At 42.9% G+C, this 23,171-nt stretch overlaps 1 protein-coding gene across 1 annotated transcript; it reads left to right on the top strand.

The window, feature by feature from the left end:
* Positions 1-1,010: 1,010 nt before the first annotated feature.
* On the top strand, positions 1,011-21,500 carry LOC142309911 (bone marrow proteoglycan-like). Its single transcript, XM_075347376.1, has 5 exons — positions 1,011-1,127; positions 6,529-6,779; positions 15,223-15,357; positions 18,807-18,912; positions 21,224-21,500. The coding sequence occupies exons 1-5, from the start codon at positions 1,064-1,066 to the stop codon at positions 21,280-21,282; spliced, it is 615 nt and encodes a 204-aa protein (XP_075203491.1). The 5' UTR covers positions 1,011-1,063; the 3' UTR covers positions 21,283-21,500.
* The last annotated feature ends 1,671 nt before the right edge of the window (positions 21,501-23,171 follow it).

Consider the following 23,171-nt stretch of genomic DNA (forward strand, 5'->3'; position numbering starts at 1 on the left):
TTTGCATATTATTGGTAGTTTATAAAAAAAATTGTTAGTGCAGTGTACACACTGCATGTTGGCAATTGTAATTGCTTTTAGAAAAATTTAAAAGACTGCTCTGTTTTTTGCCACTGTAGAAGTGTATTATTGGAGTATAAAAAATTGTTAGTGCTGTTGACACTTGTAATTGCAGTTAGAAAAATTTAAAAATATGCAATGTACATCATTGGTGGTTAAGGGGTTAAATATATATTAAAAAATATTAAAAATATAAAAAATGAAATAAAACAAACTTTTCAGTTCAAATCAACCCTCTTTTTCCATTCCAAAAATAAGGAAATACAGAAATAAGCATATTTGGAATTGCAACATCCATAAATGATCTAGTGTGAAAGTAAAACATTATTTTACTCCAGTAAATGTTACCAAGCTAAAAAAAAATGAAATACTAGAGTTGTCATGTTTTGGTCACCTTACTCAACCAAAAACTGCAATAAAAACCAATACAAACTATAACTATCCAATTCTCATAAACTAGGGTGTAAAACAAAGTTTTTTAAAGCTCCAAATTTTTTAACACCAGAAAAAATGTATTCATATTTTTATCCTTTTTACATATTTTTTTAGTACATTATAAGGTAAAATGAATGGCTCTGCAAAAGTCAAGCCTTCATACAGTTTTGTTGATGTATAAATAAAAATGTCACTATTCTTCAGTGAAAGAGAGGGAACAAATTGATTCCAATAGACAGTTTTTGTGTAATTTTTGAATAATTGTTAATGAATATTAATTATTATAATTATATTATTAATAATTAATATTAATGAATCCACACCTCTTGCTTAAGAGTATTGAAATGAACCAAATAATAAAACGTGAGTGTATATGGCTGTTTAGACAGTTAAACTTAAGTAATCAATTATGTCTGATTTTATCTGATTTTTGCACCATTTCTTATCAGCCTCATGGAGTAATATACCTTGGCTTTCAAGTTCCTAAATTCCACTTATAAAAGAGAAAACCTGAAACAGAAGAACAAACCTGTGGAAGTCCATCAGACGTGTGAGAAGACATCTAGACATGTGGAGGTTTCTGCTGCTGCTTCTGGTGGGAACGGCCTTTGCTCAAGAATCTGGTGAATCTGGTGAGTTAATACTTATCATTCATGTTGATACACATTCAGATCAATTGTCTTTACCACTATTATAGTTGGTATAGTTATTGCTGATGTAGTAATTGTATTTGACTTAAAGATGACCTATAATTTCACTTAAATATGTTTCTTTTGCCAAATAGATGTGGTCCAACTACCCAACACTCCTCTTTGGAAGTCTTGCTGAATAGCATGCCCCATAAGCTAAAATTACTATATCTGTATATATATGAAAAATAAGACCATTTCTCAGGAGCTTAGGAGGGGGAACAAAAATAACACAGAAGCATTTACTAGTTAAAAAAATTAAATATATATTTCTTTTGCATTTTTTTTAAAGAGAACATGTTATCAGAGCAAAAGTCTAAACCAACCATACAGTTCCAGATACATGGGTATTTTTATTTAGTGCTACTTTTTGTGGTCTTTACACTTGGGGCGTTGCACACAGGATTCTCTGGGGCATATCTTAAGCCCATTCTTCCTTATTATCATGTGAGCAATGCCTCCTTGGTAGAGAATGGGAAGAGCAGAGCTGAATAAAAAAAAACTATATTTCTCGAACCCAGGGGCAGACATTGACAGGTTTGTGCCCCTTTGCAAGAAAGTGCACTGGGGTCCCCCCCCTCTCCCCTTTCATAGCAACAAAGCTACATATATGTATATTTATATATATATATATATATATATATATATATATGTATATATGTATATATAGATAGATAGATAGCTATATAGATATATGTATATATATATATATATATATATATATATATATATAGTGGGGAGGACACTAGTAGGGCCATATAATGAATTGTGGGGGAGGGCGTTATATGGATCTTAGCATCCTTCCCCACCACCCAATTAATTCTGAATTCATATATAACATCCTCCTCCCCCTGTTTAATTTAATTCCCTGAAGTCCTCTTCTATCCTTACTCCAATCCCAATTCTTCCCTTCCATTCCTTTCCTGCCCGACACACCACTTGTGAAGAGTGTAATCTGACCATGGGCCCACCGGAGCCTTGGGCTCCAAACGTCAATACCAGATTAGCCTTATTATTAACCACGCTGCATGGGCCATCCTAGTCCTCCAGGCCTTGGTGCGGTTGCACCAGTTGCACTGGCAGGGTGTCTGCCTCTGCTTGAGCTGTATGGTAGAATAATGAGAGAAGCAGTGGGAATAAAACAGGAATAAAATCTGTAGGGGTGGAAAATCCCAAAAACAATTGAAGAATTTCACTTCTTTTGCTGTTTCACCAATCTTGGAATGTTTTTCCTCTTACTATATAATACAGTAGAAGAGGAAATCGGGTATATGCCACACTAATACTCCAATGAGATATTGATATAATATTTCTTTATTATTTGTACAGGTCGACGCGTTTCAGAGACATCCGTCTACTTCCTCAGGACATAAAAGCAACAGTAACTATACTGTTCATTTTATATCCTGAGGAAGGAGAGCGATGTCTCTGAAACGCGTCGACCTGTACAAATAAAGGAATATTATATGCGCGGCATAAACTTGATTTTCCCTTTTACTGTATTATACGGTCTACATCTCGGGGCTGCAGCTGATACCACCATTACATGTGTTTCATAGGGGTTGTGACTTTCACAACCTAAAAAGGTGAGTATCTTAACCCTTGCAGGGTTTGATGGTTGGTAAAACCCTATTGCGCTTCCTGTTTTCCACATTATTATTGCCTGGATTTCCTCTTATTATGACATATGATAAAATGGATAGTATCATTCAAAAGTACAATTCATTACGCAAAAAACAAGCCCTCAGAGGACTATATCAATGGTAAATAAAAATGTTGTGGCTCTTGGAATAAGAGGAGGAAAAACAAAAGTGCAAAAATGAAAAATTGCTCGGTCATTAAAGGATTGAGGAGTTAACTATCAGTGTACCCATGTAATAAATTATATAATAAGCATTATTCTACTTCCCCTGCTCCAGTGCCAGATATTGATGACTGCACTGATCCTTTTTACAGGTTGCCATAATGAGGTCATGTTTGTAGCACATGTGACCACTGCAGCCAATTACTGAGCTAATGTCTTGTGTTGATAAAACAGGTAGCAGTGCTGAGTGCAGTGAGTGGCTAAAGCAATCACATGTACTACAGATATGACATCACCAGGGCTTTATTTATAACAGGGCAAATGAAGGCACTTATAACTATTTCAATCTCAAATAATCTTATTGCCTTGGAATGTTATGGTCCTTTGATCTGTTTTATCACTAATATAGCCTTAAAAGAACGAAAAGGGGAGGGGGATAGAGCAAGAGGAGGTGAGATAGAAAAAAAGAGAGGGAAACAATGCTATCCAGAGATGTATCTCTATGTACCAGTACATAGAAGAGGAATATTATTTAGATATGTAAGCAGAGAAAATTCTCCTACAGCTAAAGGCCACTTTACATACAGAGATAAATCTGCGGCAGATCTGTGGTTGCAGTGAAATTGTGGACAATCAGTGCCAGGTTTGTGGCTGTGTACAAATGGAACAATATGTCCATGATTTCACTGCAACCACAAATCTGCCAAACATTTATCTCTGCGTGTAAAGTGGCCTTAAGAGTGCAGCCTTTGGCTCAAAGATAAAACAGCTGACTGTCCTGCAGGAGGTTGAGAGATTGAATCCATGGAAAGAAAAAATGCCGAGAAAAGTAAAGAAAGAATTAAAGGGAACCTGTCAGGTGTAATATGCACCCAGAGCCAAGAGCAGTTCTGGGTGTATATTGCTAATCCCTGCCTAACTGTCCCTGTATCTAGTAGCCTAGATAAAGAGATCTGTAGAAAAAGTATTTCTAAAGATCTGTTATCATATGCTAATGAGGCCAGTGACTAGTCACAAGGATGTTAGTACCTTTGGCTATTTGGCCCCCTTAGCATGTAAGCATGCCCCTGTGGGCGTGCTAACATGCTAATGAATGCACAGCATCAGAGGTATGGGCAATCTCACCACTCTCTGCTGCCTCCGCGGTTGTGGCTAAATCCCAATGGCTAGAAGGACCTTGGGTTTGACTGGCTTGGTTAGTGGGCATGATCGGCTTTGTTGGTGGGTGTGGTGATGTTTCCTCTCACTATAATCATGTAATCATGCAACCCCATATCTGGGTCTTACCCCACACACCCATGCTTCTATTATGATCAACTCCATGCCAACGTGGACTTAGAAACATCATGTTGCTTCCTGGTATCAGTTATGTTGGCATAGACCCCACCCCTTTTGGTCACATGGGTATGATCTCAGCAGAGGTCTTTCTAGCCACTGGGATTTAGCCATTACCCTGCCACCACTCCAGATGCTGGATTTCGGCTCAGTGCTCATGATCAGTAGTCTCGTACTTCCAGTCATGTGCACTATGAAGCTGAGTGTACGGGTCCCAGCTTCAAACTGGTGTAGTGACCATGACCGTAAGTTTGGGGATGTGCTGATCATGCGCACTGAGCCGAAAACCAGCTGTGGCAACAGAGGTAAGTCCAACCATGCTTCTGATGCTGCACATTCATTAGCATGTTAGTACGCCCCTGTGGGCGTGCTAATGTGGTGCCCCTGAGTACATCAGGGTGCTACAGGGTACTGCCTCCTTACCCAGGGTGCAGGGCCTACCCCCCATGGTTCCAGGTTCCTAAGAAATCAGTGTCACTACCATCAGCACCACAAATCCGAATCAACACCTCACATCATGACCTGTCAGACACACCAGTGGGTTGGTCTAGCTGGAAAAGGGCCACTTACCTAGGGGTTAGCAAAACTGGTGGGATGGAGAAATCAAGAGAGTAGTGAGAGCCCTCAAAGAGAGAGGAGCTGGGGAGAGTGACCTCCCGGGAAGCTAGACCGAGGTTGGGTCACAGACGGTGGTCTGGGACCAGAGGAGTCAGGCACCGGTAGTAGTGACATTGGAAAAGGGTGCAAAGGACATAGTCTAGGAAGACTGTCGGCACTAGCAAGCCAAAAGAACTTACCGGTACCGAGCACGACGGGGTACAGGACCCTAGGTCAGGAGCCGATTCAATGTCCTGGCAATTAACCTGCAGAGGAAGGAGACCTTCAGAGACCTTCACACAGAGCTCAGAGATTGGAGGCATCAGCACAACGCGGGGAACAGGGTTTTCCAGCCAAAAAGCAGCCCACTGAAGTCCCAAGTGCCAGCCCTCAAGAGCAAAGTTACACTTCACAAAGTGAGCGGGGCCCTCACAGCTTCAAGCCACGGAGCCACAAACACACACGCTGCAAGTAAACCAAATTCTCTGTGTACCACAGTCACTGCGGGGAGCTCATCCAGGTATCCACTCCCAACAGACAACTAAATTGTGCACGTAGGTAGGCTCCGGACTACCAAGTGACACCGATGGGAGCAGATACCTGGACGAGCTCCCCACAGTGACTGTGGTACACAGAGAATTTGGTTTACTTGCAGCGTGTGCGTCTCCTTTATAATCCTCATCCAGCACCACGACTACCCACAGTGAGTACCCTGATCCCCTGCACCCTGCTCTCCCAAATAACCACCAACACCCCTGAGCCCAGGGCCTTCCCTAACTGTGGAGGGACTAACATCAGGCTGCTTAACTCCATCTGCCCCGGTACTCCTTATAGCAGCGGCAGTACTCCCATTACCGTAACCCACAGGTGGCGTCACAAACTTCTCCCTTGTAAGAACCCCCCTTTTCACGGATCAAAGTGTCCGCCAACCCGGGTTCGGGCCCCTCGAGTCACCACGATCCCGGATCCGAGCAGCCTGACGAACACTGGGGCGGTACACTAACATGCTAACAGGGCCAAGGGAACTAACGCTGTTGCGACTAGTCCCTCGCCTCATTAGCATATTATAAAGAATCTTTAGAAATACTTTTCTAAAGATGTCTTTATCTATGCTAGTGTATACAGGGACGGTTAGGCAGGGATTAGCAATATACACCCAGAACTGCTCATGGTTCTGGGTGCATATTAGACCTGACAGGTTCCCTTAAATATTTATACAGGTCAAATATAGATGTTAACCCACTCCCTAAGGTTCTGTGTCAGAGGATGAGAATCTGAGCCATCATATCTCAGCAATGTATGAGCCTGCACAGCATAGAGACTTGGAAACACAGCCATTGAAGATGAGACATAACCCTGACCTCTTGGGACAGCGGGAGACATTCTCCAATTTGGGACTGTCCCACTGGTTCCAGGACATTTTAGATGTACTGTATGTAAAGTTTACCTGAGAAGCACATGCTGCAACTTTTTCCATGTGAACCTCGGATCCATGTGGAAAATTGTCCATGTTTACTAGCATATAGATTGTTCAAGGGCCGGCACATGGACCAACAATATTCTCATCTGTAATCCATCCTGTAAATATTTTTTTTTCCTTGTTTTTAGGAGATTTTGATCAGAAAGATGATGACGATCAGTTAATTAAAGTGCCAAATAATGAAGTTAATAATGTTAATAACGAGTCATTTGATGAAGAAGACGATGAGGAGGAGTTGGATGAAGATTTGTCATTGAGTCAAGAAATTGATGAAATTGAGCCAGATTTTACTGAAAAAGCAGACAGTGCTGCCTGTCCTGATAAAGGAACATGTGGCTACCATGTTTTCTCCCAGCCTCGTTGCTTCCAAGGAGCCCGGGTATGTTTAAATATATAAATATCTAGCAAATAGGTAAATTCTATGCTGACTGAAAGTGCTAGCAGAGTAACTCCTTTATTGCATTATATCAAATGGTTAGATCAATATCTACTTTAGTCTTGTAATGGCATAAGTAATTTGTATTTCATGTATAAAAAAATATATGTATATAATTACCTATATAAAAAAAAATTATAAAATTCTAAATCTATAATCATGACATTGGCATGTGTTGCCTTAAGAGCATATTCTCATCCTCCATGAGGTGCATTTCGCTTTGTTTCCATTTTTTCTCATTATTTATATCTCATGACCATGTCAGTCAATCCTATGATTTTCATTCTCCCGTGACTTTTTTCTTGGTATTGCAATTTCAACATTGAGGAGTGTAGATGCTGTCTTTAGAAGACATGGAAAGCTAGACAGTGTGAGTTTGTGTTACCAGTGTGAGACATGTAATGACCAACAGTCTGCTCTCATGGTCTACATGACTCACACTGGTAACTCCCCCTTTCATTTACAAAAAGATCTGGAGGCAGATTCTCAGGGAGATGTATTATTCCAGTCCATGCATCGTAACAGGTCATTTACTATACATATAAGAAATTGTGAAATTTTCTGGAATAATACATAGGAACGGAGATATAATTTCAATTTTCATGCCACTGAACGCAATAGTCATACCAAACAAAAAATGTATACGGTAATCAACATTTACCATATACCTGCATTATATCACCATCAGTTTTAAAATGTCCATATATTTTGTTAGGAAAGTAGAAAGCCTAAACTACAATAGCAAGTTTTCAATTCAATTGACAAAATCATTTTTTTAGGGACCCCTTCACTTTTAAAGTGATTTAAAAAAAATCCACCTTGTCAAAAATTGCACAATACTGTAAATGTACGTTGCTGGGAAGCTAAAGCAATATGCGCAAAACGCCAGCAGTATTGCTGTAGATTTGCAATATTGGACTAATAAAATAGATATGCATAAATTATTATGTCCCTTTCTTTAATTGCTTCACGATATCCACCGTACATGTGCGGCACATGTCAAAAGTGGGTTTATGGGGCGGGTTCATGGCGAGAGCTCAATCCATACCTGGCAGGTAATGGCTGTGTATTACAGCCAGGACCCCTAACAATTGCTGGTGGAGTTAACAGGCGAGCCTGCATTAAAGGGACAGATATGACCTAGGATGTATAGGCATATCCTAGGTTGTAAAGGGGTTAAAAATAAAGATAATAATAGAGTGTGCTGCCGTGTATGAGGAAACAAAAAATCAGACACACACAGTTTATGCTCATCCACGGCTCTGTAGTGCCCCACGGGGCACGTGGATAACCTACTTTTTGCCAGACCCTTGTGGGTCAAGTCAAGCAATGTCACGGGTGGCCTTGCTTGGTTCCATTGTACCAAAGCGTACAGTAAATGGTGGGGAAAGTGAGGCATTAAAGGGACAGATATGAACTAGGATGTATAGGCATATCCTAGGTAGTAAAGGGGTTAAAAATAAAGATAATAGAGTGTGCTGCCGTGTATGAGGAAACAAAAAATCAGACACACACAGTTTATGCTCATCCACGGCTCTGTAGTGCCCCACGGGGCACGTGGATAACCTACTTTTTGCCGGACCCTTGTGGGTCAAGTCAGGCAATGTCACGGGTGGCCTTGCTTGGTTCCATTGTCCCAAAGTCTACAGTAAATGGTGGGGAAAGCGAGGTGTTTGGTAAAGTTTGTCGTGACGCCACCTGTGGTGTAGGGCCAGGGAGTAGCCGACGCTGCAGAATGCCTCGCTGGGGCAGGTGTTATGGCAGCCGGGATGGTGTCACTCCCAACAGGCTGAGCGGGCCCCGGGTGGATGATGGGGGAAAGGCAGTCCCCTGGGAGCGCCGGAGCGCGGGGCGACGGTGTTGCTAATCACAGTCTGAGTTGGCAACTGCGGTTCCAGGTTCTTTTACTCACTGGTTTAAAACTGAACCAAGGTGCCGGTCTCTGCCATCATGGACTCCGGTCAATCCCAAGCAAGTAAGGGGGCCACCACCAGTGTTTGAAGAGAAAGAGAGAGAGAATGTCCTTTTCCTAGGATGACCCCCTCAGCAGTAAGGTACCTGGGCTGAGCTCCCGCTCCAAGCCCCAGGCCTAGTAAAGTTCAAGATGTCCAGAGGTGTCTTGTCAGAACTATGGTCCCGACTCGTCTGTTTGTATCTGAGTGTGTTGCGCCTACTTCTACCTACTTCTACCCCCAAGTGGAACCCGCCCCCAGGTGGCCAGCTTCAGTGACCGGGGAAGTCCCATGCATCGTGTTGACCACACCCCTGCTTACCCTGAGCCATCCCACCCTGTGTGAAGGCTCCTAAGCTGTATGTAAAATGAGAATGTGGAACACCGATGGATACCACACCTTAATTGAGGTGTAGTACCCTGTGGCGACCCCAGAGCCTCAGGGGCACCACAGCTCCAATGCTTTTTCACTTAGAAAACAGAAGCTTTAAAAAAAAACACTCAGCACATTTATGTGATTGGATCCTTCTGCACTCAGCAGTGGTTGAATCCTCTCACTGATATCCTTCTTGTGCACTCAGCAGTGATTAGATCTTCTCCCTGATGTCCTTCTTCTGTACTCAGCAATGATTGGATCCTCTCGCTGACATTCTTCTTGTACATTTAGTATTGATTGGATCTTTTTGATGACATCCTTCTGCACTCAGCAGTGATTTTATCCTCTCGTTGACATCCTTCTTCTGCATTGAGCAGTGATTGGATCCTCTTGATGACATCCCTCTTGTGCACTTGGCAGTGAACAGATCCTATCGCTGACTACCTTCTTGTGTGCTCAGCAGTAATTGCGCACTGTCGCTGACATGCTTCATGTGCGCTCAGTGGTGATTGAACCCATTCGCTAATGTCCTTTTTGTTTTTTGTACACTCTGCGGTGATTGAATCCTCTCTCTGACTCCCTACTTTTGCGCTTATCAGTGATTGGATCCTTTTACTGACGTCCTTTTTGTTTGCTGAGTGGGAATTAGATCCTTTTGCTGAAAATCTCTTTCCAGTGAGGTCATGTTTGTACTATGCATGTCTGTCTCTCTAGCACATATGCTGTACAAACAAAATTTTAAAAATTCACAAATGGTGCTTTTTTTCTGCAGGACACTACAGGCTGCAGAGAACGCACCTGCTTTTTGTGGACAGTTTGTGAATTTACAGATGGTTGACAACCCAGGTGGGGTCCCCAAATTCTCTGCAGCCTTCTTCACTATGAAAGTGTAAATAAACAAATTGGACAAATCCCTATGAAAGGAAAAAAACCCAGTTCTTTCTGGATGTAGCATTTATTGGTCAGTAGGTATCACTGGGTAATTGATGCACTCACCTCGCAGTATAGTAGTCAAACATAGAACAATCTGGCCAGCTTCAGCTGAACTGATCCACTGAATAAGAAACCTTCCAAAGGATCTGAACAGAAACAGAATGCAATGTAAAAGGTCGGTGTGCACTCACACTAGCTAATAGATTGGCAAAATGAAAAAACGGATCTACTTGAGATCCTACTGTTTTTAATTGATTACATTAAAACTGGAACTTGTACAACGCATTTCGACAGTACATGCCATTGGATGTAAGTGCTCTATATTCAGATATAGAGCATACCAAGGGGCTTGAGACGATCCAGTACTATCTGTCAGAATATACTACTATGCCCATAGAACAGATAGATTTAGGGATTTAGATTTCATTTTAACCCCTTCAGCCCCCGGGCAATTTCCGTTTTTGCGTTTTTGTTTTTTGCTCCTTTTCTTCCGAGAGCCGTAACTTTTTTATTATTCCGTCAATCTTGCCATATGAGGGCTTGTTTTTTTGCGGGACAAGTTGTACTTTTAAATGAAATCATGAGTTTTACCATATGGTGTACTGGAAAACGGCAAAAAAATTCCAAGTGCGGAAAAATTGCAAAAAAAGTGGGATCGACAATAGTTTTTGGGATATTTTATTCACCGTGTTCACTATATGATAAAACTGATGTATCTATGTGATGCCTCAGGTCGGTGCGAGTTTGTAGACACCAAACATGTATAGGTTTACTTGTATCTAAGGGGTTAAAAAAAATTCACAAGTTTGTCCAATAAGAGTGGCGCACGTTTTGCGCCATTTTCCGAAACACGTAGCGTTCTTATTTTTTTGGATCTATGGCTCAGTGATGGCTTATTTTTTGCGACTCGAGCTGACGTTTATAATGGTACCATTTTTGCGCAGATGCTACGTTTTGATCGCTTGTTATTGCATTTTGCGTAAAACGTGCGGCGACCAAAAAACGTAATTTTGGCGTTTGGAATTTTTTTGCCACTACGCCGTTTACCAATCAGATTAATTGATTTTATATTTTGATAGATCGGGCATTTCTGAACGCGGCGATACCAAATATGTGTATATTTATTTATTTTTTAACCCTTTAATTTTCAATGGGGGGAAAGGGGGGTGATTTGAACTTTTAGTTTTTTTTTTTATTTTTTAAAACTTTTTTTTATTTTACTAGTCCCCCTAGGGGGCTATAGCAATCAGCAATCCGATCGCTGATTGCTATCTGCTGATCACAGCAATACAGCTGTAAACAGCAGATTCAGTCACTTTGGTTTTCCCTCTGCTCACTGGCCATAAGTCAAAGAGAAACCAAGGGAAAAAAAATGGTGAAAACATACCCTGCTGTAACTAAATAAAAGCATAGTGCATATAAACATAGGGTACTTAGTAAACACTGTTTTTTGATCAAAAAAAGCATAAAGCTATCCCACCAACGCCCTTTTTTCCCTTGGTTTCTCTTTGACTTATGGCCAGTGTGAACATGAGCTCACGGGCTCCATGTGTATCATCTCATACTCCAGCTCACTTTTTTGTTTTTATGTAGTTTTTTTGTATTCAGTACAAATAGGGTGTGGCCCCCTCCTCAGCGAGCTGGGCATTTCATTCTGTGCATCCCCTGACTGTGTGTCCTGTTGGGACCCGGTCACTCTCAGCCCTTAGCCACATTGAGGCCTATTTTAGACCCATGGTAAGGTTTTAATATTAGAGAGTGTAGGTACTATCCCAACTGGGTACACCTTGGCGTTGGTGGGATAGCTTTATGCTTTTTTTGATCAAAAAACAGTGTTTACTAAGTACCCTATGTTTATATGCACTATGCTTTTATTTAGTTACAGCAGGGTATGTTTTCACCATTTTTTTTTCCCTTGGTTTCTCTTTGACTTATGGCCAGTGTGAACATGAGCTCACGGGCTCCATGTGTATCATCTCATACTCCAGCTCACTTTTTTGTTTTTATGTAGTTTTTTTGTATTCAGTACAAACAGGGAGTGGCCCCCTTCTCAGCGAGCTGGGCATTTCATTCTGTGCATCCCCTGACTGTGTGTCCTGTTGGGACCCGGTCACTCTCAGCCCTTAGCCACATTGAGGCATATTTTAGACCCATGGTAAGGTTTTAATATTAGAGAGTGTAGGTACTATCCCAACTGGGTACACCTTGGCGTTGGTGGGATAGCTTTATGCTTTTTTTGATCAAATTTTGTGTTATAAGTATCATTACATACCTGACGCTGGCATGTACTGCCAAAATGTGTTGCATAAGTTCCAGTTTTAATGTAATCAATTAAAAACAGTAGGATCTCAGGTGGATCTGTGTTTTCATTTTCCCAATCTATTAGCCGGAGTGAGCGCTCAGTGACCTTTTCCTCTGCACTATGAAAGTGTGAGATCTTGTGATTTAAAGCTTTCTGATAACGCATCACTGCCACATCATTTAATAAGTGGTTATTGAATGGTAATATTATTCGAGAGATTGCTGTTCGGGAATTGCTTAGTAGAGGATGTGATATTGATGGGTTAATGGGTTTAACAGCGATTAAGTCCATGGAGGTTTATAGGATCTGCTATGCATGCCGAGACCCAACAACCTAGAATCTCAGGCCCAACTTTTGTTAGAAAGTCTGTTTTTTTTAGGGGGTATTAGGGATACTTTTGGCCACACTTGCTAATAGATGATACTTTGGGAGGAAATGAGGGGTGCTTCTTCAAATCCGAATGTAGCTTACGAAGAGGTGGAGAATGGGTGCTGTGCTTGGTACACGGCGCTGTGCTGGCTGCAGTGGGGCTTTTTGTTGCACAGCACAGCTTCTAGCTTTCCAGTTGCAGAAGAATATTCACAGAGCAGATTATGTGTGATAACAAACTCTTTACTTCTGGAAGAACATAAGGTAATGATAAGCACAGTCATACAGCATTGTATCAGGATATGAAACCAAAAAGAAAACAAAAGACTTTTTACAATACAGTGAGTAAGGGTACCTTCACACTTAGCGATGCAGCAGCGATCCGACCAGCGATCTGACCTGGTCAGGATCGCTGCTGCATCGCTACATGGTCGCTGGTGAGCTGTCAAACAGGCAGATCTCACCAGCGACCAGTGAACAGCCCCCAGCCAGCAGCGACGTGCAAGCGACGCTGCGCTTGCACGGAGCCGCCGTCTGGAAGCTGCGGAGACTGGTAACTAAGGTAAACATCGGGTATGGTTACCCGATGTTTACATTAGTTACCAGTGTGAGCAGGGAGCAGGGAGCCGCGCACACTGAGCGCTGGCTCCTTGCTCTCCTAGCTACAGTACACATCGGGTTAATTAACCCGATGTGTAATGCAGCTACATGTGCAGAGAGCAGGGAGCCGCGCACACTGCTTAGCGCTGGCTCCTTGCTCTCCTAGCTGCTGTACACATCGGGTTAATTAACCCGATGTGTACAGCAGCTACATGTGCAGAGAGCCGGAGCCGGCACTGGCAGCGTGAGAGCTGCAGAGGCTGGTAACTAAGGTAAATATCGGGTAACCACCTTGGTTACCCGATGTTTATCTTGGATACAGCTTACCTCAGCTGTCAGACGCCGGCTTCTGCTCCCTGCTCGCTTCATTTGTCGCTCTCTCGCTGTCACACACAGCGATCTGTGTGTCACAGCAGGAGAGCGGCTTTGAAGAAAACGAACCAGGGCTGTGTGTAACGAGCAGCGATCTCGCAGCAGGGGCCAGATCGCTGCTCATTGTCACACACAGCGAGATCGCTAATGAGGTCACTGCTGCGTCACAAAAAGCGTGACTCAGCAGCGATCTCGGCAGCGAGCTCGCTGTGTGTGAAGCACCCCCAAGGAACTAACATTGCTATCTACTGTTAGATCAGCATAAAGTCCTCCTTCACACAGATAAAGAAGTCCTTCAACTGTTGTATATACCAACATTTTTTTACCCTTTTTATCTCTAAATTTGGGTTGCATCTTTTAATCCGGTGCATCTTATAAAAGGAAAAATAAGGTATATAAGCAGAGTTCAGTCCACTATGGGAACTAAAAAAGCATGTGGAAACAAAATTATAAAAGAGAAAAGGTAAAATCACCCCCTTTTTCAATTCCAAAATGATAAAATATAAATAAATTAGTTTCATAGTTTTTTTAAGGTTGAAGGGAGACTCTAAGTCCATCTAGTTCACCCCGTAGCCTAACATGTTGATCCAGAGGAAGGCAAAAAAAAACCCCATTGTGGCAAACAAGCTCCAATGGGGAAAAAAATTCCTTCCTTCGTCCACATCCAGCAATCAGACTAGTTCCCTGGATCAATACCCTGTCATAAAATCTAATATACATAACTGGTAATATTACATTTTTCAAGAAAGGCGTCCAGGCGCTGCTTAAATGTTAGTAGTGAATCACTCATTACAACATCATTCGGCAGAGAGTTCCATAGTCTCACTGCTCGTACAGTAAAGAATCCTCGTCTGTGGTTATGATTAAACCTTCTTTCCTCAAGACGTAGCGGATGCCCCCGTGTTCCAGTCGCAGGCCTAGGTGTAAAGAGATCTTTGGAAAGGTCTCTGTACTGTCCCGTCATATGTTTATACATTGTGATTAGATCCCCCTAAGCCTTTGTTTTTCCAAACTAAATAACCCCCAAGTTTAATAACCTGTCTAGGTATTGCAGCCCACCCAGTCCTCTAATAATCTTGGTCGCTCTTCTATCTACCTGTAAGATTATGCTATTTATAACCTTCTATACTTTTGCTATCAAGAAAAGCATCCATTCCTCTCTTAAATTCATTCAGTGAGTTGGGCATCACCACTTCCCCAGGAAGAGAGTTCCAGAGCCTCACTGCTCTTACCGTGAAGAACCCTCTTCTATGCTGATGTAGGAATATTCTTTCCTCCAATCGAAGAGAATGCCCCCTTGTTCTTGTCATAGTCCTTGGTACAAATATATAAGTAAATGGTATTAAAAATTGCGTAGTTAGTGTTGTGTCCATAAAACGCATACCTTTCAAACTATAGCATTAATCAACAAGATTAAGAAAAAAATATCTAATTATATCTATATCAACATTATCATTTTCCTTCTTATATTTCTCTTTCATAGAGAACCTGTCGTCATCGTAGAGGAAACTTGAGCACCCTTCATAGCAGTCAAGCAAACAGTTATCTGCAATGTTTCCTTAAGAGAAGTGTTAGAAATTCTAGCTTTGTTTGGATTGGTGTTTGGAAAAATAAATCGGTAAGTGCAATATAATTTTCTATATTTACAGCATTTCCTAATGAGACGCCACAGAAACAATTAATAGAGGGGGACATTGTAGGGCTTGAAAGTGCCATCACGCCTCTCCTGGGGCAGGACTGTCTGACACTTGTTACCCCTTCTTCACCACATACCTATTAGAGAATAGAAGGCTTCTGCATATTAATACACATATTAAAGGGGAATAGACTAGTCTGAGCCTAAACTTCATTCTTATGGGGCCTAGATGATTTATACAGGCTGCTTTAGGCGTCATTCACACATCAGTACTTTTGATCAGTGTTTCATAAGTATCTGTATGCAAAAGCCAGCATTGTCTCCAGAACACAGAACAGGTGTCTACTAGGGCTGAGCGGACCCAGACTGTTGTAGTCCGGATCCGCGTGGTTTCAAAGATGACCGGGTGCCAATACAGATTCGGCACTGGGGAAATTAAAGGAAAAATATACATAATAAAAAAAAAAGAATTAAGCATTTCATACTTAGACTTCCCATGGCAGTGTCATGGCAGCAAACTGCTTCCGGGTCGCACATTCACTTCCTGTACTGCACATAAGGCTCATTGCATACACACAGCCTTCTGTGCTTTCCACGTCAACTGCCCGTCCTGTCATCTGTGATTGGTTGCAGTCAGACGCGCCCCCAGCCTGTGACAGTGTCTGCCTGTCTTCATTGCTCATCGTGGCTCATTCATTGTCTGCGCTCATTGCCGGCAGTCTTGTTCTATGGCCTCTCGCTGTGAGATGTAGCAGAGCTGGAAGCAGTGTGGGATCTCATGTGGATTACGCCGGACCTGGAGGGGTGTTTGCGGTTAATAAAGTGGTGAAAGAGGGTGTGTGTTTGTATTTAATTCCAAATAAAGGATTTTTTTCTTTGTGTTTGTACTTATTTAATGTCACTTACAGGTTGTGATGCAGGTATCTCATAGACACCTGTGCCATCACTAACCTAGGGTTTAGTAGCAGCTGTGCGCTGTTATTAACCCCCTCATTACCCCGATTGCCACCACACCAGGGCAATCGAGTAGATTGTCACATCTAATGGATCCGGCAATACTGGGCGGCTGTGGGCTGAGAATACCAGCCCCCAGCTGGCTTTATCTTGGCTGGGTATCAAAATTGGGGGGGACCGTTTTGTTTAAAATTATGTATTTAAATAATAATAATAATAATAATAATAATAATAATAATAAAGCCGCATGCAGTTTTTCTTAGGTCGGAATCACACTTGCGAGGTACTCTCGTCGCATCACCCGGCACAGCCGCACACTCTTCTAACAAGGGTGGTTAGGCTGTTGTGTTTCTATGTACATGCACGCTCATGTTAAGAGAGCGGTAGGCTGTGCCTGGTGATGTCATGCCAGACATGCACGAGTCTCACATTGCATCACCCAACACCACCGGACACTCTTCTGACAGGAGCGGGTCGGCATGTGTTTCTATGTACCTTCACACTCCTGTCAGGAGAGTGTGCAGCTGCCGGGTGATGTGATGCGAGTTTCTCGCACGTGTGACTCCAGTCTTATTTTGATACACAGCACAGATAAAGTCCAATAGCTGGGGGCTGCAGCTATGAGCTTTATCTGTGTTGGCATCAGAATATGGGGGACTCTGCACTGATTATTTTATTTATTAATTTATTTTTATACCACCATACTGACCTGCAGACACTTGCATTGCTTTCACTGCCCACCAGCCGTCTGGAGCCTGTGATTGGTTGCAGTCAGTTGATATGCTGACACTCAGGGTGGGGGCGCGTCTAACTGCAACCAATTACATGTGCTGGTGAGCGGGCAAAGCTGTGAATATTCAATTGTCAGCTTCGGAAGGGAAAGTGTGGCGCCCCTGCGGCTGCAAGCACCACAGGGGTTCTGCACCTCACTTAAGGTTGGCTATTCATCTCGGATACGGAGGAGGTTGTCGCTGGTAACAACCACAAACACACTCATCCAACACATAAACACGGAAGCTCTTCCACCCGCTAGTGTAAGTGCTGGGGTGGCCATCACGAGGTATGGGACCTCTTGCCCACTAGTTCAGGAACCCGAACGCACCAATAGGGGAGTTAGGAGCCATTACTCACATCACATCCCAATTCAATCAAGGATTCCAGCAGGTGCAGCAAGCACTGGGAGGACTTGGGAACAAGCAAGCAAAGACAAGGACAGTTTGGGTCCTGTGGTCTGGAGCTGGAGGCTCGACCCGGGTTATTAGGAAAAAAGGGGGATCCCAGGGTTTGCGCTGAGTGCAGAAGTTACCAATGACCAGTTCCATGGCCCAGGAGCTGGGGTGGAGGGAAATCATCGAAAGGCGACGCACCAACCTCGACCTCCGAAGTATCCGGGATCGGCTGAAGCCCATCAGAGCGTAGCCCAGTGCTCCAACGGCAATGTGCTTCCCGTGAGTAAAGAACTTGAACTGCACCATCTGTGTTGTCTCATCAGTGCCGCCGCTCCCATCATTGCGCCCCTGCGCCATAGGCGAGTACCACCACGATCATCCTTCCTGGGGCATAGCTATGCCTGTGGAGAGCTGTATCATCTGAGCTGCATTGTCATGTGCCCCAGACTTCCCGCAGCGGTGGTTAACATTAGCCGCACACCACAGGTGGCGTCATGAACAACTATCCCCATCCCCATCTTTATTGACACTGCCGGGGTCACGAAACCAGGCAAAGCCACTGCGGCGACCCAGCAGAAGAACCGCGGCACAGTAATGATTAGCCCCCGACCCCATGGGCGCATCAAAAGTGTTACCCGGAAGCAGCTTGCTGACATGACACAGCCTCAGTGAGTACCCCATATCCCTTCCACCAACATTTTTAATCTCTGGATTCTGGTCCCCATAGACTTATATGGGTACCGGATTCCGGAGCGAATCAATTTTAAAAAATTTAGCAGGCACCTCCCAGTCCCGGATTTTTACGAGTTCGACCAGCTCTAGTGTCTACTTTCAATTTTTGTTTTTCCACTGATTTTGGCATACAATAATGATGTAATATATTGACCAAATACTGACATGTAAATGAGGCCTTAGTGAAATACAGGCCTTTTGCATTATAAACAGACGAATGTTATTGGGTCAGGCTGACAGATCAGGCAGTTGGGCATTGTCCTAACATTAGGAGTCTTCCATTTCTTTATATAGCCAGCTCCCCTCACTTCACAATGACCTTTGCACATGCTCATTAGATATTTTGATACATTGTAGCTACAGTATGCACATGTGTTATTTCCTGAAACAATAGGAAGTTAAAGTCTACAAAAGTTCCAGTGGCCAGGGTGAAAGTTGAAAAATGTATTTTTTATATTTTTAATACATTGATTGTAAAATAGTGGGTAGGAAGACCATTGCTCATATTATTTTAGGCCCTAAATGTCATAGCTAGATACAGTATAAGGAGGTAATCAAAGATTGTTTCATTTCTAGTGTCGCCCATACCGCACTATTGATGGAAGTAAATGGAATTATGCCAATTGGGGTTGTAACCAGCGCAAAGCCCGTGGACGTTGGTGTGTTGCCATGTGTACAAGATGTAAGTACAACAAAAGATTATCATGTCCACCTTTTTATTATATTTGTGCCCACCCTTATCCATTCTTCAAGAGGTTTTCCAGTTATTTCTTTTTCATCCTCATTGTCTTCTATTAGGTTAAATAAAATTCTGCTACTTCTAATCCTCCCGACATCCCGTGCTGCCTCTCCACCGCTGAAAGGCTGCAGTAGTGATGTCACAACTACCGAGAAAAAAAACACTGCAGCCGATCACTGTTCCCAGCAACTCTGCTGTTGTACACTGTAGGAGCCTAGTGATTGTTGGCAGTGGTTATGTTCATTGTAGCTGTTAGATGGGCGGTGGGGTGGGGTAGTAGTCATGACAGATGCTGGCAGTTTGCTGCAGTGCATCTCTGGGACAGTTCTCTGCACTGCGCCCGCCCCTTTAGTACAGGGGAAGGGTTGCTGGGACTTGTGGTGTGGGACACTCACTTGTAGGCCGGAGGCCAGGACTTTTTCTTGTTTCTTCTGGGCCACTTCCCAGCTGCCATCTGCAGCAGGCCCCAGTGTCCCCAAACACCACACACAGACACTGGTCTTCTTTAAAACTAACAAATGTTTTTTTCTGTTAACATCTCGCTAGTGTCGGGCCACATTGATTTTTAGTTACAAGGGATATCATCTTCGGACATACGCTTCAGCTTTCCTCATTGGTCGTTGCCATTAGCGATTGGAGCCACTCTTAACTCATGCATTTTGCCGGCTGACCGCTTCCCTGCTACTCAGCCTCCTGTTGGGTCCCTAAGCTACTCTGCCTCCCCTTCAGCGTTACTATCCACGGCAGATTCAACCGTCTTTCCAGTCAGTCAGGACCTACTCTTCTGTCAAGAGCCCACTGACCTTTCACTGACTGAGGGGATTCGTTAGGTCTCTGCCAGGGAATGGCCACCACCCAGCCACACTGCGTGTCCAGCACCTGGATTTGACCCACAAGGTCACACCAAATGAAAGTTATAGGGAAACTGCAATGTAAATGTTTGTAACTATTTTATGGTATTCTTGTGTTAATGTAATGCATTCTCCTGTGTAATACGGTCGGCTGCCACCAGGTGTCATGGGTCCCGGATTCCTTAGTGCGATGGGATGGGTAGGGAGTGACATCGCAGCAGGGTTTAAGTGAGAGGGTGGCTCGCGAGCACAGGAAGAGATGAAGAAAGGCAGCTTCCTGTTTCATTCAGTTAGTGAGATGCAGAGTTAGTGAGATGCAGAGCCAGTGAGCAGAAAAAGCAAGAAAGGACCTCCAGGGTCAGAACATGGCAGAGTGGAGTGCATAGGGTGGAGGTGACAGCAATAGAGAAAAAGACATAAAGAGAAAGAAGAGAGAGAAGCAAAAATATTGCAAGGGGGTTCGACTGCAGCGGAGTGTAAGTCCAGTGAGTCATGGAGACGTAAAAGGAGAAGTTGGCGCACTCCTATCTTAGGCTGGCATCTGCTAGTATGTCAGGGAAGGTAGTCGTGGTGGGAGGGCATCAGGAGAGTCCGTTCGTCTAGTGTGCCAAGCCGCACGATCCGCCTCCTTACAGCCATCCCTGCAGAGCCGAGCTGGGTACAGAAGCTGATGTGTTTGAAAGATGATGATGATAATGTCTCCGTGCTGAGAAAATGGAAAATGGCTGTTAAGCATCTGTTCAGTAAAGTGGTTAAAGTTCTACCCAGTGGTCGTCTCTTTACTGAACGCACGGGGCACGAAGCCCATGGAAGTGAACAGGAGCCGGAGAAGCCGTCTACTGAAGATACAGAAGTGGATTAGTCAGCAGGTACCACTTCCACACCACCTATCACGCACACCACTCTGCCCCCCATATCTGTACTGTGCCAAGGTGGGTTGGGGTCGACAACCCTTGCCCACGACTGCCCCTCTCTGGCACTTTACAACAGTACCAGCATTGTGCGTGAGATATTAGGAAACAACATGTGCACTCTGCGAATAATATCTGCCGCACAAAGGGTGAAATGAATGGCTTGGCCTCACCATATTCGTAGATGCAGCTGTATTTACTGTCTAATCTGGGAACGTTTCTGAAGGAGTGGTCACACATTCTGAAGATTTCTCTGTATCTTATCTGCCGCCAAACTCACATATATACATGCATATTTTACGCCTGATTAAGTTGTGCATGTACTGCCGATTAAACTTTTTGGATTACAACTGGTGCTATCTGCGATGTATACTGCACAGAAATTTTTTGCAAAGTATAGACGAAATCTCCTTTACTCAGCTTAGACTTTATTATGATAAGGATTTGTGTGCAATGTGTGAACATACCCTAATGCTTATATCTATCTTTCAGCCGGAAAGTGGTACTCCTTCAGATGCAAGAAACGGCTTCCATTTGTCTGCACTTACTGAGAATGAACCCAGCTCACCAGCTTTATGCACCAGCTCTGAATGTTTGCGACAGCGAAGACGTATAAAGTGGTTTACCATCTTTGAGTCTTGGCTTAGTAGTAGAGTCATGGACTACAAAATCTCCTTGCCTCCCCAATTGCCCCATAAGCATGCGCTGTTCATGTTCTGACCTTTTTGTTATGTGGCTTATATTAAAGGTATAATACATTTTCATGCAACTGGATGTGGTATAATTCTTTATTATTGAAAAACGCTATGTTTACATAGTGTTTTTGCAGCGTTTTTTTTTTATCTTTTTTTGCAGCTCTTTTATGCAAATTAAAACCTGCTTTTTACAGTACCAGCAAAATATATGAGCCTTCAGAAATCAAATACACAGGCTTATTTTCATTTTTCCTGAAAAATTTGAGAGCTGCAGAGTTGTTAAAATCCGCAGTACGGTATGTCATTTCTTTTCAGTATTTTATCACCAACAGTAAGCAATGGAAAAAAAGAAAGAACGCTGCAAAAAAATGCAGCAACCGTTTTGAAAACAATGCAGTAGAAATGCTGCATGTGACCATTGCCGAATATTCATGGCTGACTGCAGACTATTTTGTACAATATGGGGACACCATGACACCAGACTGTTAGCCATTAATAGTGGAACCTGTTGTCCCAGCTAACAGCATTTTTCATCAGCCTCCTGTCCTGACTAGAGTGAGCAGATCGATCTATGGAGGATTGAGATCAGATCAAACTGCCTGAAATTTCCATTTCCAGGCAAATTCTCTTCAATAAGGTGTCACTGGACACTCAGAAACCCCCATCCTCTAACAACCCTGATGGAACTCTCTTATCAGGTGATCCACTTGAAGATCCTCTGAATTGACCCAGGAATTATCTTCAGGAAATAACCCTTGCATTGGACTTGCAAATGGTGCCTGCCATGCTTGGATATGAGAACTTGCTCCACCTCATAGTCCCGATCTTCATCCAGATCTTCCTTAAGAATGTCACAAGTCCAAGGCCTCCATTCAAATCTCTATAAAATTGAAGAATAGAACGAGTTGTTGTTTTTCCAAGCTAAAGGAAGTTGAAGCCCATCACTGGATTCAAATCTTCAGTGATCTTGTAAGAACGTCCAAATTTGGGATCAAATTTCCTATAAGCCACTTTAAGATGTACATTTTTTGAGGACAATAGCAGAAACTTTCCTACCCTAAAAACAGGAGCCTTTCTGCATTTGCAGTTTGCTCCCTTTTTAGCCCAATCACTAGTCGCCAAAAGACTCCTTTCAACCTCCCTCCAGGCTCTTATCGGGAAGAAAATTTGTCCACCTCTGGCATAGAGGAATGCAACCCAGAAAAATTCTCAAACACCATATGAAGTAACAAAAAAAAGGTGAAGTCCCGGTATCCATAGAGGTACAGTTATTTAACCCATTCACCCCCGAGCCCATTTTCACCTTAACGTCGAGGCCATTTATTGTAATTCTGACCAGTGTTACTTTGACATGGTATAACTCTGTAACGCTTGAATGTATTTCAGTGATTCTGAGACTGGTTTTTTGTCACATATTGAACTTTATGATAGTTGTAAGATTAGGTCGATAGCTTTTGCATTTGTTTCACAATTTTCAAACTTTGAATGTTTATGCTCTTAAACCAGAGAGTTACATCACACAAAATAGTTAATAAATAGTATTTCCAACATTTCTTCTTTACATCAGCACAATTTTTGAAACATCATTTTTTTGTTAGAAAGTTAGAAGGGTTCAAAGTACACCAGCAATTTCTCATTTTTCCAACAAAATTTACAAAACCATTTTATGTAGAGACCACATCCCATTTGAAGTGACTCTGAGAAGCTTAAGTGACAGAAAATACTCAAAAGTGACACCATTCTAA

Source organism: Anomaloglossus baeobatrachus, chromosome 5 (assembly GCF_048569485.1).
Source record: "Anomaloglossus baeobatrachus isolate aAnoBae1 chromosome 5, aAnoBae1.hap1, whole genome shotgun sequence".
Lineage (NCBI taxonomy): Eukaryota > Metazoa > Chordata > Amphibia > Anura > Aromobatidae > Anomaloglossus > Anomaloglossus baeobatrachus.

What these genes read in the sequence shown, in the direction of transcription:
- LOC142309911 (XM_075347376.1), top strand. Translation starts at nt 1,064, where the DNA reads ATGTGGAGGTTTCTGCTGCTGCTTCTGGTGGGAACGGCCTTTGCTCAA. An exon ending in GTTGCTTCCAAGGAGCCCGG is followed by an intron (nt 6,780 to 15,222) that starts GTATGTTTAAAT and finishes TCTCTTTCATAG; the next exon opens with AGAACCTGTCGTCATCGTAG. An exon ending in TGTTGCCATGTGTACAAGAT is followed by an intron (nt 18,913 to 21,223) that starts GTAAGTACAACA and finishes TCTATCTTTCAG; the next exon opens with CCGGAAAGTGGTACTCCTTC.